The sequence below is a fragment of the Sesamum indicum genome, linkage group LG6 (genome assembly GCF_000512975.1).
Source record: "Sesamum indicum cultivar Zhongzhi No. 13 linkage group LG6, S_indicum_v1.0, whole genome shotgun sequence".
Lineage (NCBI taxonomy): Eukaryota > Viridiplantae > Streptophyta > Magnoliopsida > Lamiales > Pedaliaceae > Sesamum > Sesamum indicum.
This window is the reverse complement of record NC_026150.1, coordinates 6,938,375-6,954,067: the sequence shown is the minus strand read 5'-3', so window position 1 is coordinate 6,954,067 and position 15,693 is coordinate 6,938,375. Positions and strand designations below refer to the sequence as shown.

Sequence of the window (15,693 nt, the reverse complement as noted above, 5' to 3'; positions counted from 1 at the left end):
TTTCCCACCCCTGCCGGAATAGGAGAGGTTGCTTGCGACCAGAAGGAAGCTCGACGGTGCTATAATCTATCCGTGAAGAAAGAGACGGTGGAAAGGAAAAGAAAATTTGAAGAATCACTAGCGAACAAAAACGAGGAAAGAATCACACCAATCGATGAACACAAAGAGATCGAGCTAGTACCAGGAGATGCGACGAAAACTACAAAAATCGGCTCAAAGTTGGAAAGAGGACTCGAAACAATGATGATTACCTTTTTGCGCAGCAACCTTGACATGTTCGCATGGAGCCCGTCGGACTTCAAAGGGATCAACCCAGAAATCATCGTACATCGACTGAACATAAATCCCAGTGTCCGACCGGTCCAGCAGAAGAAGAGAGCATTTGGGATCGAAAAGAACCGTATCATCTAAGCAGAGGTAGATAAACTACTGGGAGCAGGGTACATATCTGAAGTTCATTATACGGAGTGGTTATCGAACGTAGTAGTGGTACCGAAGGCATCTGGGAAATGGAGGATGTGCACTGACTTCACGGACTTGAATAAAGCATGCCCAAAAGATCCATACCCGTTGCCCAGGATAGACCAGTTGGTTGACGCAACGGCAGGGTTTGAATTGTTTTCAATGATGGACGCGTATCAAGGCTACCATCAAATCCGTATGGCAAAAGAGGATCGCATCAAAACGTCATTCGTAACTGAGCAAGGTATATTTTGTTATAACGTAATGCCGTTCGGTCTAAAAAATGCAGGTGCGACATACCAAAGGCTCGTGAATAAAATGTTCGAGAAACAAATCGGGTCAACAATGGAGGTCTACGTCGACGACATGATGATCAAAAGTCAACGATCGGAAATGCACATGCGCGACCTCGATACAGCTTTTACTATAATGAGGACGTATGGAATGAAACTCAACCCCACAAAATGCACTTTTGGAGTTGGAGGGGGGAAGTTCTTAGGCTACATGGTGAGTAGTCGAGGGATCGAAGCGAACCCAGAGAAGATTGCAGCAATCCTTGGGTTAAAGTCGCCATGAACTGTGAAAGACGTCCAAAAACTAACTGGTAAGATCGCATCCCTCAGTAGATTTATTTCTAAATCTGCAGATAGGAATTTACCTTTCTTTAAAGTATTGAGAAAACCAAAAAACTTCGAATGGACGGATGAATGCGAACAAGCGTTCAACCAACTCAAGGATTACCTTAGAAAACCACCACTGTTGGTGAATCCCCGAGTGGAGGATACATTGTTTTTGTATCTGGCTGTATCCGAGCACGCAGTTAGTTCGGCCCTGGTAAGGGAAGAGAACAAGATTCAGAACCCAGTCTACTACGTCAGCAAGATGTTGCAAGGGGCCGAACTAAGATACAGCATGATCGAAAAGTTGGTCCTCGCGTTAGTTGTTACAGCACGAAGGTTGAGGCCATATTTCCAGTCGCACAAAATCGTAGTATTGACGAACCAACCGCTCAAAAACATTCTATCTCGACCAGAGGTTTCGGGACGTTTGGTGAAATGGGCGATAGAGTTGGGGGAACACGACATTGATTACCAGGCCAGGACTTCTGAAAAAGGCCAGATCCTGGCAGATTTTGTGATCGAAATGTCAAACGAGAACGCACCGAAGAATGAATTATGGATGTTACACGTGGATGGGTCGTCGAACGCTAGTAATGGTGGTGCCGGAATTCTGATACAAGGACCCAAGGGGATAGAGATAGAGGTAGCTGCGAGATTGTCGTTCCAAGCAACTAACAATGAGGCGGAGTATGAAGCGTTGATCCTGGGATTAGAACTAGCCCACGAGGCGGGAGCGAGAAACCTAGAAGTATATACGGACTCCCAATTGGTGGCCATGCAGGTCGAAGGGCGTTATGAAGCTAAAGAGCGAACTATGGTCTTGTACCTCCAGAAAACTAAAGCGTGGATGGAACGATTCGAGAAATGTACTGTCCAGCAGATACCGAGAGATGAAAATGACAGAGCGGACTCCTTATCAAAATTTGGAGCGTTATTGACCGGTGTAAAAAGTCGTAGTATCACAGTAATGATAAAGGAGAAACCGGCCATCGTCGAGACGTTAGACATAAAGGCCGTAGAACAACCCTGCACGTGGAAAGATGAACTGATGATGTTCCTTAGCAAAGGAATTTTGCCGGAGAACTCGGTACGTGCGAGGAGTATAAAGCTGAAAGCAACCAGGTTCACTATGATCGAGTCAGAGCTCTACAAAAGAACACACGAGGGACCACTTCTCAAATGTTTAAACCACGAGCAGGCAGAATATGTCTTGAAAGAAATTCACGAAGGCAGTTGCGGAAACCATTCTGGGGCAAGGTCGCTGGCACTAAAGGTCACCAGGCAGGGATACTTCTGGCCGACCTTGGTGAAGGATGCGAAGGCACTAGTGCAGAAATGTGAGAGCTGCCAAAAATTTTCTTCCCGTATACACGTCCCTGCCACACCGTTAGAACCAGTGCAGATTACATGTCCATTCGATCAATGGGGAATCGATATATTAGGGCCCCTACCTCCCGCTAAGGCACAAAAAAAATTCATAATACTCGCGGTCGAGTATTTCTCGAAATGGGTCGAAGCCGAGGCAGTGGCTAGGATATCAGAGAAAGAGATGATTAACTTCATTTGGAAAAACATTATCTGTCGATTTGGAATTCCTAGGATACTCATTTCGGATAACGGTACACAGTTTCAGGGTAAGGAAATCACGAATTGGTTGAAAGAATTAAAAATCCAGCAGAATTTCACATCGGTCGGTCATCCTCAATCTAACGGGCAGACGGAGGTGACTAACAGAACTGTCATGCAATATTTGAAAACCAGGATCAAATCAAAAGGATCATGGGACGAAGAACTTCCAGGTGTTCTATGGGCGTACAGGACGACCCCGAGGTCGTCCACAGGTGAGACCCCTTTTTGCATGGTTTACGGTTCTGAAGCTGTTATTCCTGCAGAAATCGGCGAGGAAACTCAGAGGATCGCGCAATACGACCCGGGAGAGAACGACCAGGCGAGGGTTTTCGACCTAATCACACTAGAAGAAAGAAGAGATGCAGCATACGCTAAAATACTCCACCACAAAACCCTGATGATGAGGCAGTACAACAAAAAGTTACGACCAAGAGAACTCCAGATAGGAGATTTGGTCCTTAAGAAAGTGGAAGTCTCAAAACATGTAGGAAAACTCGATCCTGAATGGGAAGGACCATTCAAAGTAATTGAGATCCGAAGAAAGGGGTCATATGTGCTACAAGACACCAAAGGCCGGAATCTCCCCCGACCTTGGAATATTCGAAATTTGAGGAAATTTTACGCCTAAGAAGGCCGAGGCGCGGGAGCCTAAGAGAATTGTGCCTGAAAAAGGCCGAGTCGCATGCGGCCGAATAAATCGTGGATGCCTGGGAAAGGCTAAATAATGTAATAGCTTAGTGCGATCGCATCGATTACCTGAAAAAGGTCAAATAAAACCTATGATTGTAGGCATAAGCCACATGTTTGCTTGATAATCGTCTATTTTCGACCGCACCAATTACCTGGAAAAGGATAAATAAAACCTATGATCGCAGGGATGCGATCAAACTTAATTGTCTATTTCCAAAACCAGAATAACAAAGCCTGAAAAAGGCTCGCAATTGTCAAAAGCAGCATATATTAAGACCTGAAAAAGGCCACGAGTTCCACAAATAGAGGCTCGAATATGCAAAATAAAACTGAGATTTTACATGTTATCAATTTCGTCCAATAAAACAGCAAATTCGTCCTCTCCTGCAGGGGGATCGTCTTCCTCGGGAAAAGGTTGCATATTCCCATCTACGCCGGGATCTAGCTTGGACAAATCAAAATCAGGGACATATCCCCATAAAGTTGATACCTGAGCCTTACACCGTTCGAAACCTTGTACAAGGTAATCTGCTGCTCTGATCTCTAAAGCAGTGTCGAAGGCAGGAGCTTTGAGGAAATCGCGAGCGCCCTGAATGCGAGCCTCGCGAAGGCGAGTCGCAAAATCATCCGAGTTCAAAAAGTCTTCGCGGCCCTCAGCTTTGCCTGTCGATCGACCAGCCGCAAAACCTGCCTCACGACCTAGCTCAGTAGCCTTCGATATTTCAGAAGCAATCTTCTCCTCTAAATCCTTAACCCTGGATTCCAGGATCGCACGTTGAGCTTCCGAACTCTCAGCCCGAGAAGTAACTTCGCCAAGTTTAGCACGCATGTCAGCGCTCGCACGCTCAGACGCAAGCTGGTTTCTCCGGAACCCAGCACACTTCAAAGAGAGGCTACGGACGAAATTGGCAGTCTGAAAGAAAAATACGAGTTAAGGAAAAGCCACGATCGAAAAAAGATAACATCGAAACAATACCTGAATAAGAGAATGAGCAGCATGTTCCTCCAAACGGGTAAATGGGCTCTGAATCAAAGCTGCTTGATCAAAAGGCAGGCAGATCGCGTTATATAGCTCCCATGACTCCTGGCCAGAGTGAGATCCCAGCACCGAGCTGTTAGGAGAAACGTTCCAATCAGGGATAAATTTCCCCTCAACACGCGGAGCCATCGGATGATTAGGAGCCCTGAGGTCCTCGCGGGCCTTACGCCAGCACTCTGAAATGTCGTTTAGCATTTCTAAGCCTCTACGATCACCAGGAGCTGCGGATAGTGATGAACTTGCGACCAGAGGCTGAGTACGAGCCCTTGTGTTAGGCCCCATGGGGCTCTTGTCTCTTCGCCGGCGGCGAGTTATCAAACCCCCAGGCTCAGATTCATCCGTGCGGGAGTGATTGGGTGATCCAGACCTCGGTTGAGTAGCTCGTGGGTGTATGAGCGATCGAGTATCTTCACTTCCTAACTCGATCGGGGGGCTCCTGGGTCTTGAACTCTCCGGTACCACAGGATCCTCGATTGGACGAGATGTCGCGGATGAAGGCGCAGCTGGTGTAGCCACTGCCGCAGCCGATTGAGCTCGGATAGCTCTAATCCGTTGAGAAAGACGAGCCTGGCCAACCATGTCGTCTACAGCCCAAAAAAGAGAAAGGTTAGTAGACTCTACGACCGTCAAAAGAGGAAACAAAAGAGAAATCTTTCACCTAAAGAGCCCTCAACCGGAATAGGAGCAGGAGAAAGATGCGCGAGTCGGAGGACTTCCTCCACCAAGATTTTCTTCGGGTCGTATCGGTAAGAGGAGAGACTTCTAATTAGATCATCATCTAACCCTCCCCCTTCGATCACGGGTTTGGGTTTCTCTAACACCCAATCACAGCAAAAGGGCCACCCGCGACCAGGTGGAGGTCGAACAAAAATGAACCTCTTTTTCCAAGGACCTACATTGGAGGTAAGGGGAGCTAGAAACCTACATTCTTTACGAGCGGACAAATAGAAAAAACCATTATCAGCCGATCTCGCTGATGTGGTGAAGGAGTACAACGACCAGAAATTGTCGAAACTGGGCTCATAACGGTGAACCCTCATTATGATGATGAAAATGATTATATGGCGGATCGAATTGGGCGAAAGTTGCATAGGGCACAGTTCTAGACGCCTAAGGATTTGGGAAACATAAGGAGCAAGAGGCAACCTTAAACCTGCATCAAAATGGTTTAAAGACAGAGAACAAAAACCTCGAGGAGGGCGATGCATACGATCGGTTGGAGTAGGGATTATGATTTCGAAACTTGGAGGAATATGGTATTTCTCACGAATCAAATGAACCTGTTGCCTAACAGTATTGACTATAGTCTCCCAAGGATTAGACTCAGGAGCAACATCGGAGGCATAATTAAGGCCCGACACGGCACGAGGTGGGTTACGCGACCCACGCCCTAACCTAACCCTAGACGGACCCTCATCGGGAGTATAGGACTCAATCCTACGGGAAATGGGAGAAGAAGAATGAGAACCAGAACCAGAACTTGAGGAAGGCATTATACCTGGAGATGCAGGAGGTCGATATCTGAATAACCGAGGAAAAACAGGAGCAATGACTTGAGGAAGAAGATGCCGGTAAAAACCCCATTTGAAATACGTATCGATATATATGGGGAGAAGTGAGTTTCAAATTCAAAACTAGCCATGCGATGAGCAACACGTGGCATCAGGCACCTGAAGAGGCATAATATCCCAGACACGTGGTTCACCGTATCCAAGGTCATTAATGCTCACGAAATCGTTCGAGTTCTACACGCTACTTAACATCGCGTCCAGAACTACGGGGGCTGATGATTGGGGAAAGTTACGCGCCCGCTTGAAAAAGGGTAGAATCCCATTAATTATTCCCCAAGAGAAATTTATGGGTGCTGCGATCATGGGATTCCTCAATTAAGCTACAAATTAGAGCGCATAAATAAGGTAAGAAAGCCATATATCCGCACTTACTCAATTCTACCTGGGGAGGAGACCATACATAAAGGGGCAAAAAGGCTCCTAGCCGGGTAATGTTCACTTTTTATTCTTAAGCATCAGATTACTCGTATCCTTCTCAGGCTAAATACTGACTTGAGCGTCGGAGAGCCTCCGTCGGGAAACCTCCCGACTGGCTTAACCTGTTTTCTGTGTTCTCAGGGATTGTCTCGAAGCTCAAATCGCGGATCGAAGTCACTTATTGCGACCTATCCACGAAGAGAAATCTTTTGACAATTCACAACCCTATTCAATAAATCAATAATTATTGAAAACTAAATTCACTTCAAGATTCAATATAACATTTTGCCGTATGATATATTCGATTTACCAGAATTTCAATCCGACTAAATTCACTTCAATATTGAACATAAATGAACCACCTTAATCCCATCAATACTCAAAAAATGAAAATTGAAACTGAAAACCACCAGTCTAATAGCGTAAAAATTGAAAGTGGCAGCCACCAATGTAATAGAGTTCGATGGTAGGAGTATAGTTTCGCACTGCAACTACAGGTGAGTGACTCCTCCAACCTCCACATTCATACTAGAAATTATCGCATGGCAGCACAAGAGAATCCCATGCAAGAGAGCTGCCCTCCTTCAGTTTTGCATGTTTTCTCCGTCAATTTTCACTCAATTCTATTTGCATGTTTTCTCTATCAATTTTCACCCGATTCTAATGTATAAACTAGAGTATTTAGAAGTTATTATAACCTAATTTTCACATGGCACAGACACATCAATCGCTGATCACCAAAATGATTCGTCGTCTCCATCAAAATACGACTCGTCTTCAAAGAATTGATCTGCATTGCCATCTACATCAAAACACCAGTCATCTTCAAGGAATTGATCTGCATTGTTGGACCGGCAACAGTGGCCTGAATGCTCATAAGATACTTCACTTCCACTTCCTAGCTCTTCGGACTGGCTCCCAGAAGTTTGACTTTCAACCTGTGACTTCTTATCAGATGCTGTGCTTGTGACTTCATCCTCGTCCTCGGATATCTCTTCATCGGGGTAATCATTCAAGGGATTGTTTTCCGCTGAGTTTCCAAGTTACACAATTCATTTAATATGGACTTCAGTGGCATGCTTTCTTTTGTTCATGTGTGAGGGAGTGTGTGTATTTTTGTCTTGGAGAGAGTGAGATGGAGGGACGGAAGGGGGAAGAGAGACTGTACCATTAGAATCATCAGATCCATATTCCGAATCATCTGGACCATCATAGTAGTCGTCATCGTCATCAACTTGCACCCTGATCAAGCACAATGTTTTTAGGTTAAGTAAAATCTATACTAGCAATACCAAAATCAAGATACAGAAAGGAGAAAGCCTTACAGAGGAAATAGTCTTGCAGAATCACCCTCCATAACACTGGCTTCTTCCTTAAAGGCGTAGAAGTCATAAACATAATCATCTGCAGATGCTGCATCCCAATCGAAGATTATAGACCAGCAGAAAACTCATAATAGATGAACAAACTACAAGACATGCCAAGTTCCAGACATACTAGGCTGTGCAGTGAACAGTTACCAAAGAGATAGAATGCAAGATAACAAAAACTCCAGTTACATACAACAGCAGAGGAAGACATCACAATTTTGAGGAAAAAGAATAGAAAAGAAAAAACACGTACTCTAGTTTCTGATCTTTTTCCTTTTAGAATATATCAATTTTGCAGAAAATCAGTTATCTCTTCAGCATTGCATACAAAACAATACAAATTTCCACATCAGGAATGAGAACCATTGATGAGCAAACCTCAAACACTATAGGATAAAGAACAAGTCATTGAGCCAAACCTTGTTTAGACATATAATCATGAATATCATGTTCAATCTCCAGAGCAGCAGTTGGTAAAACTTCTTTAAGGAGAGGCAAATAGTCAGCCATCATCCGGCAGTCATCCACATCCACATCCCTATATTGAAGATTAAGGATTTGAGAATGATCACATCTTACAGCTTAAGTAATGATGCAATATCATGACTTGTGAGAGAGATGTACTTCTCCTTTTGCACCTTAACCTCGAGCTCCTCCACATCAACCCGAACAACATCATAGAGTCGACACATTTCATAGATAGCTTCATCTTCTGGTGTTTCTTTCTTACCTTTCCTACTTCTCCATATTTGCTCAAAACGAGCATTTCTTGATATAACCTTCAAGGAAAGAAAATTACAGATAAAAATGTTAAAATGATTACATTATATAAGCTCCATAAGCGTGGGATAAAAGACAGTAAATGAGGATAAATTACAAACTCTTTCCATAACCATATTAAAGATGAGAGGTAGCCATATGTCTCATCGTCACACCCGAAGCAGAAGGAAAGCATAGAACTTAAATGCAAGAAGGCTGAAGGTTAAGGGTGGCAAAGAGAACTCATACCAGGGGAACATAACAAAACCACAACGAGTACTCTCTAATTACAAAAACAATCGCTCCTTAAGATGATTAACATGCAACTAGCCATGTAATGAAATATCATGGTAGGAGGGGCTAAAAGCTAAGTCATCATCACAACAAACCATTTGCATCACCACCTTGAAGGCACATGCACGAAGAATAGAGTCTTTGCACTCAGTGATGACAGGTGTAGAGGGGACTCGGAATCAAGAGATACAAGTTACTAAATATAATTACGGCAAACCCCAATTGCAACTTACCTCTCGACTCTGTTTCGCTTTGACCAGTAACTGATCTTGTTTCTGCAGACATTACATTGAAATCAATGGTTTAGTAACTCTTTGGTTTATACACATACATATTGGAAAGCAAGGCTATATATTGAGTCGCCAAATATAAAACACAAACACTCAAAGTTTTAACTATGTCCCAGAAAACAATGGAATGAATTTACACATATGAAAGGATTCAAGCATCAAAGATTGTGGTTCAACTTCAAAATAATAACATTGGCCATTGGTAACTCAGAGCCACATTTAAGTCATCTTGCGTCATAGGGAAAAGAATAGGTGCACTAGCATGGATATATTCCGCCACAAGCAAATAAGTAAACCTAGAAGTTCCGCATAACTAAATTGAATACAACCAGGGACTGCCTACTGGAACTAGTGGACAAGAGATTATGCGGTATGCAAGAGAGCGAGGAGATGAGTAAGCAAGAACATACTTTCCCTGTCTTAATGTTGCGTCTTCCCTCTTCATTTTTCTCTTTAGATTTCAACTCATCATATGGATTAGGCTGTCATCAAACAAAAGTAAGCAGACCAGTCTTAGCACTGCAAGTCAAGAAGATAATTCTATCATCCTGCAAACAGCAAAATGATTACAAAAATGTCCTAGAATGGGCTATCAAAAGAGAAATGACAGATCATAAGACTACTTTTTATGCTCATCCTCACACACCAAGCACAAAGATGTCATGTATTTATAACATGACACCTGAACAACTTACCACAAAAGATCGCAGCACATCAAATGTATCTTCTGAGCTAGTAACTGTCTCCACATGTCGTACAAGAATCTTCTTGGTCTTCAGTTCTTCCACTACAATAAGACAATAAGAGGTTCCATTAAGAGGAATTAATCATGTCTATGAAAGACAAATCCTCGACTGCTCAACATTAAAAACGGTTATAAAATTGAAAAAGAATGGTCAAGAAAAGAGCAATTTAGGATTCACAATAAACACAGCGGCAAATTTACTTTTTCTGCACAATTCACAAATATTTAACTTGATAAGTACCTACAAGTAGTAGGAAAAAATGCTTATCAGACAAAACCGAGTGTTAACATACCTCTACTAGAACAAGCATCAGATATTGATAGCTTTCCAAAGTCAAGCAACGGCCGCTTTAAAGGCCTCTCGAGAATTTCCAACCCTGATATATCAAAAAAATCCAAAAGTTTAAATCTACAAACTTTATAAGAAGACACAGAAAATGGAAAATAAAAAACATCAGTCCTTACAAAAAGCATCGATGGCGGATTGGAAAGCTTTTCGTTTAACCCTAACAATAACCGGCTTGTCTATGCTCGGCGCACTTGACGAACTCTCGGCCATGAGTGGTCAAAACGGGCCAAACCTGTCAAACCGTTTCAAGCTTTAACAAGAAAAGGGAGATGAACAGAGGTGGAGCCGAGAGGTTTAAGGGCGGGCTCTGTTCACAAAAATCACAGGTTCGAAGAGTGAAGCGGCGGCGCTGGATGGCGAGTGAAGGGGCGGCGTCGCGGCAGTTCTGAGGTTGTTCGTGAGCCAGATACAAAACTGGTAAGCGGCGGAGATGGGGCCGGAGGTTGGGGTGCGGGCGGAGAGCTGTAGCCCTGTAAATGATGGTGGGGAAGGAGAGGTAAGTAAATGTAAATCTGCACTGCACTACACACAAATGGCAGTAGTAATCATGTGATATTCACTTTTTTGCAAGACTCAATTCAAATTAATATTTTTGAAATTTATGCATTTCTCAATCAATCACTTTAATAATTTATTTTAGGTACAATATTTCAAAATATTATAAGAAAAATATATATGAATTTCTATATCTTGCAAACTATGGGGGTAAATTATAGGATTAATTATATTTTGACATTTTGAATTATGATTATTTGTATATTTTGGTATCTAAATTTATTATTTTTTTTGTCAATTTAACATCTCAACTTTATCATTTATAATTATATAAAATTTTACATTTTGTTATTTATAATTATTTTTCAACCAATTTTTTTGTCGAAAAACCATCATATTCAAAGTTTATTTAATATTTAAAGGTTATATGATGTGGTACTTTTCACAAATGTTTAACATATGATGTTCTTTCGGCATAAAAATCCACAAAAAGAGATTTTATATAGCCAAGTGCAAATTTCGCAAAGTCGATATGGTAAGTTGACACACACAAAAAAAAGTTTTAATAGTAAAGTGTAAAAATATGCATAGTTCGGATGACAAAATATAACTTATTATAAAGTATAATATTTATGTATTCTATTTATTTTAGAAATTGTATTTATATATTATTGAATTTAATTATGTGTGCATCTTGTTAAATTCTAGGCCAAATTGCATTTTACTCCTCCGTGTTTTTCTAAACTAGCTAAAAACTCCTTGTGTTTTAAAAATAAGCTAAATGGCCCCTAAAAGGCTCCTGTAATATAAAAGATCTTGCATAAAACCCCCCTTTTATTAGAAACCAACGGAAGGTGAATTTCACGCGTGCTTAATGCGAAACGGATTGAGTTTTGACAAATTTTGACCTCTTTTAGACTAAAAATAACTAATATACCCTTTTTGACTTATAAAGTCACACACATTTATTTTTTTTCTTGTTTTTAAGATTGTTTTTGTGATTTTTATTTTTATTTTTTATCCTTCTAATAAATAAATAAATTTTATTATTTTTTAATAATAAATTTATATTTTATAATTTATAAAATATTTATAATACATATTTAAAATTTATTAAATCTAAATCCTTGATCTTTTATAAATTTAACGGTTAAGGTGAATTAATTCTTCAAATCGTTAGATATCCACAAATACTTTATCAAAATAAGTGAAGCCGGTCTCGTTAGAATCGTCTTTAAGAGATGAGTCTGATGGTAGTGGTCTGCAATCGAGATTTGACCGGACGACGACGAATCGATGACAACATATTTGGCGGTCGTGGCTTGAGCCCAGTCTCTTGACGAAAACTCAAATTGAAAGTATGGAAATGTTTCTCTTAAAAAGAGGATTCAAATGGTACTACTGGCGGCCAGAAACTTAGAGACATGTTTCTGGCAAAAAAGGGGCGAACCTGTTCAGTTTTTTCTTTTATTTAATTTTTTAATTAATTTTAATTATATTAATTAAAATATATTTTAGTTAATTAAAAATATTTTAAATAATTATAATAATTAAATATTTTAACTAATTAAGAATAATTATAATAATAATTGTTTTAATTAAATATATTATAAAATTATTTGAATTTAAATATAATTTAATTTAATATTTAATATTAAATAAATTAAATATAATTTAATATTTTAATTTAAATTATAAAAAAATACAAAATACAAGAATAAAAAAGGGCATTTTCATAAAAAAATACCTAAGAAAAAGGTTAAAAATAGTTAAAAAATACCCCACGTACACAAAGAACGCGTATAATGCACCTTCTGTTAATTACTAACGGCGGGGGGTTTATTGCTAAGTTTTACAAAATATAGACAGATTTTTAACCTATATTTTAAAACATAAAGAAAATTTTTAGCTGACTTTTTAAAACACTTGGCGGTTTTATGCCTTTTGTTTTTTCAAACCACTGCCTCTCCTCCTGTTATGGTCCCCATTAATAATACACTCTGATACCTTCAAATGTGACGCTCCCTGAATGATATTATTGTTTTATGCTACATAATTGCAACACGAAACTAACATTATCTATATAAATAGCATAAATTAATCTGTAGTCAATTGTACCACATACTTTATATATATTATTATGAGAAATTTGAACTCATCCATGACCTTTATACATATCTCTGTCACATATAGCAAGATAGAATTGTTATAACTTGTTGACAAGCCATCCTCACTTTTAGTGTGTAGTTAATATTTTCAAAATTTAAGACTTCTAATTTTTATTGACTTTTGAGTGGAACACCGGATACTGACCCTAGCTGACTTGGAATGAACAATATACGTAGATAGTCGATTAGTTCATTATGTGTGTGTTTTCCCAATCAATCCAGCTTGTAATAAGATCTCAAATATATTTATTTTTAATATTCACACTTTCAGCAAATAAAACTAAAATGTAAATACTTATATCACCATTTTAATTAGCTATATAGTTTTGGCAGCACCTCTATTTTAATTTACAAGTTCTCTCCAGACCAAAGTATACCTGATACATGCTCCATTTCAACTCCAAATATTCTAATTTGTGGCTAGTTTTATTTCCAAGAAGAATCATACAAACTGGGGCTCTATGTAATGAGTTATTTAGATTTTAGTACAACCTAATTTACACTAACAATTCAAACCTACTACTTTAAAATCCTCTCAAAACTCACATACTTTTTCAAAAATCACAATATTTTCTGAATATAATCTCTTGTATGTCTACTTTCATGTACAAAAGAATCATACAAATTGAATACAATTTGTATAACTCAGGTTACAAGGTTTTAAATACACTTTCTCTGATTTTTCACATAAATAGGGCAATAGAATGTTTTCTTACTTTTACCTATTAAAATGATTGATTTAGCTTCTGGCCAAAACCACAAAATTTTAGCAGACTCCCAAAGTTTTCACTAAATCAAGAATCATGTAGATTTGGACTGCTATAACACTTGAAAATCAAGTTTTACAGAGGTTGATTGAAACAGAGCCTTTGCTGGTGCCTTCTTTCCATCTTTATAGGTTTATTTTCCTCAATTTCACTGCACGTCTATAATGCACGGACACTCAGAAAAATTAGTCGATGCAGTGTTGGACACGGCATCGGAGTGTCAGAAAATAACAAAAAAAAAGGGAACATGGCGTCGGACATGCCATGGACACGGCTCTTGGCACACGTTTTGAACTTTTTTTATAATTTCAAAAAATTTTGAGTTGTCTTTAAAGAAAAAAAATTAGGCTTAATAAAAAAGAAAAAGAATTGATTCACTCTTCTTAAACTAAAAGTTTTAGGATTAAATTACTAAAAATTCGAGATATATTCACGATAATTTAACTAATTTAAATTATTAGAAAATTTTCATAGTGTTCTTTTTAAAATAAATTAATTATATATACTTTTTAAGCCAGAATCGATTAAAAGTATAGATGTAAAACATGCTTATTTTATATTTTATCTTAATATTTTTATTATATATTTTTTTAATCTTCCATAAAATTAAAAATATATATTGTATTATGTATTTTCGTGCGAATACCTTGTCGTGTCCTATTTTTTTTATATTTTCTGTGTAGTTGTGTCCATGACCATGCATCATAGATTCCCACCCTACTCCTACATGAATTTAATCAAGAAAAATAAACAAGACTTACAAAACCAGGGAACACTATTTTTTATATAGCTAATCTATGTGTATATATAGATATATATGTTTAAGTATCTATATATATAGGTTTATAGGAGTGTATATATATATATATTAATATAATAGTAAATATATGTCGATAAGGGTGTGGGAAAGTGTTCACGTATTTTTTGTCTTTATTCCACTGCCCCATCTCCCTTTTCATCTTTATTTTTAGGGTTAAATATATTTTGCACCCCTAAAATATGTTATCCTCGTCAATTATTTACCCCCTATTTTTGGATAATCCTTTAAATTAAATAAAAAATAACAAAAATGCCCTTGACTATTTATAAAATGATATATTCACATCAATGCCCTTTATTGTTAAATATATCAATTAATTTGTAAAGTTTATTCAAATACAATGTTTGTAAATTAAGTAAGTACAAAATAATTATTTGAAATTTGAGTGCGTAAATAGTCGTATTGATAATTAGCAAAACTTTGAAAATTCACTAATTTTAAGTGAACAAAACAAAGATGAATTTTGACATATTAAGATTTTATGCGCTGGTATTTTAGGGTATAAGCTCTATCCAAACCCAAAAAATTTATTACCATAGTATGTATCGAAGTCTAGATCTAATATAAAAATATTAAATCGAGATATGAGTCATAACTATGGATATGGGTCTAGGTATTGCTCACCAATTGGCAAGTTTAACATGTTGGACCTAAAGTTAGGCCCATGGGTGAAATAGAGTTACTACATGAAAAGACAAAAAATTTATTTTTTAAAAATTACCTCATTAACTCCTAAATTACCCACTTGACATTTGCGTCACAAAACAATAGGCTCAACGACAACTTGTAATATTTTTGTCGTTAAAATTATATCTAGTGTAATGCACAAAACAAGTCTATACATTTAATTTAATTTAAAAATATTAACATTAATCTTATCAATATGTGATTAATTTGATATTAATTTATTAACATAAAAATTAAGTCAAATTGATTTATATATTTAACCATAGAAGGCATTAAAGTGAATATAACATATTATTAATAGTCAAGGGTATTTTTATTTATTTTTATTTAATTTAAAAGATTATCACAAAGATAGGGGGGATAATTAAAAGTCTCTTTAGTTTAACGGAGTAATTGATGAGGATGGTATACTTTAGGGGTGTAAAATGTATTCAACCCGTAATTTTATTTTTGTCTATCTAACTTTAGTGTATAATGTGGCCATACATATATATATATATATATATATATTAAAATAAGAT

At 38.1% G+C, this 15,693-nt stretch overlaps 1 protein-coding gene across 1 annotated transcript; it reads right to left on the bottom strand.

Moving 5' to 3' along the window:
- LOC105163929 (RNA-directed DNA methylation 4) lies at nucleotides 6,822-10,797 on the bottom strand. Its single transcript, XM_011082464.2, has 10 exons — nucleotides 10,352-10,797; nucleotides 10,180-10,263; nucleotides 9,837-9,928; nucleotides 9,552-9,623; nucleotides 9,085-9,126; nucleotides 8,423-8,577; nucleotides 8,218-8,336; nucleotides 7,754-7,841; nucleotides 7,597-7,670; nucleotides 6,822-7,458 (listed from the first exon to the last, which is right to left on the bottom strand). Exons 1-10 carry the CDS (start codon nucleotides 10,443-10,445, stop codon nucleotides 7,163-7,165), a joined length of 1,116 nt encoding a protein of 371 aa, XP_011080766.1. The 5' UTR covers nucleotides 10,446-10,797; the 3' UTR covers nucleotides 6,822-7,162.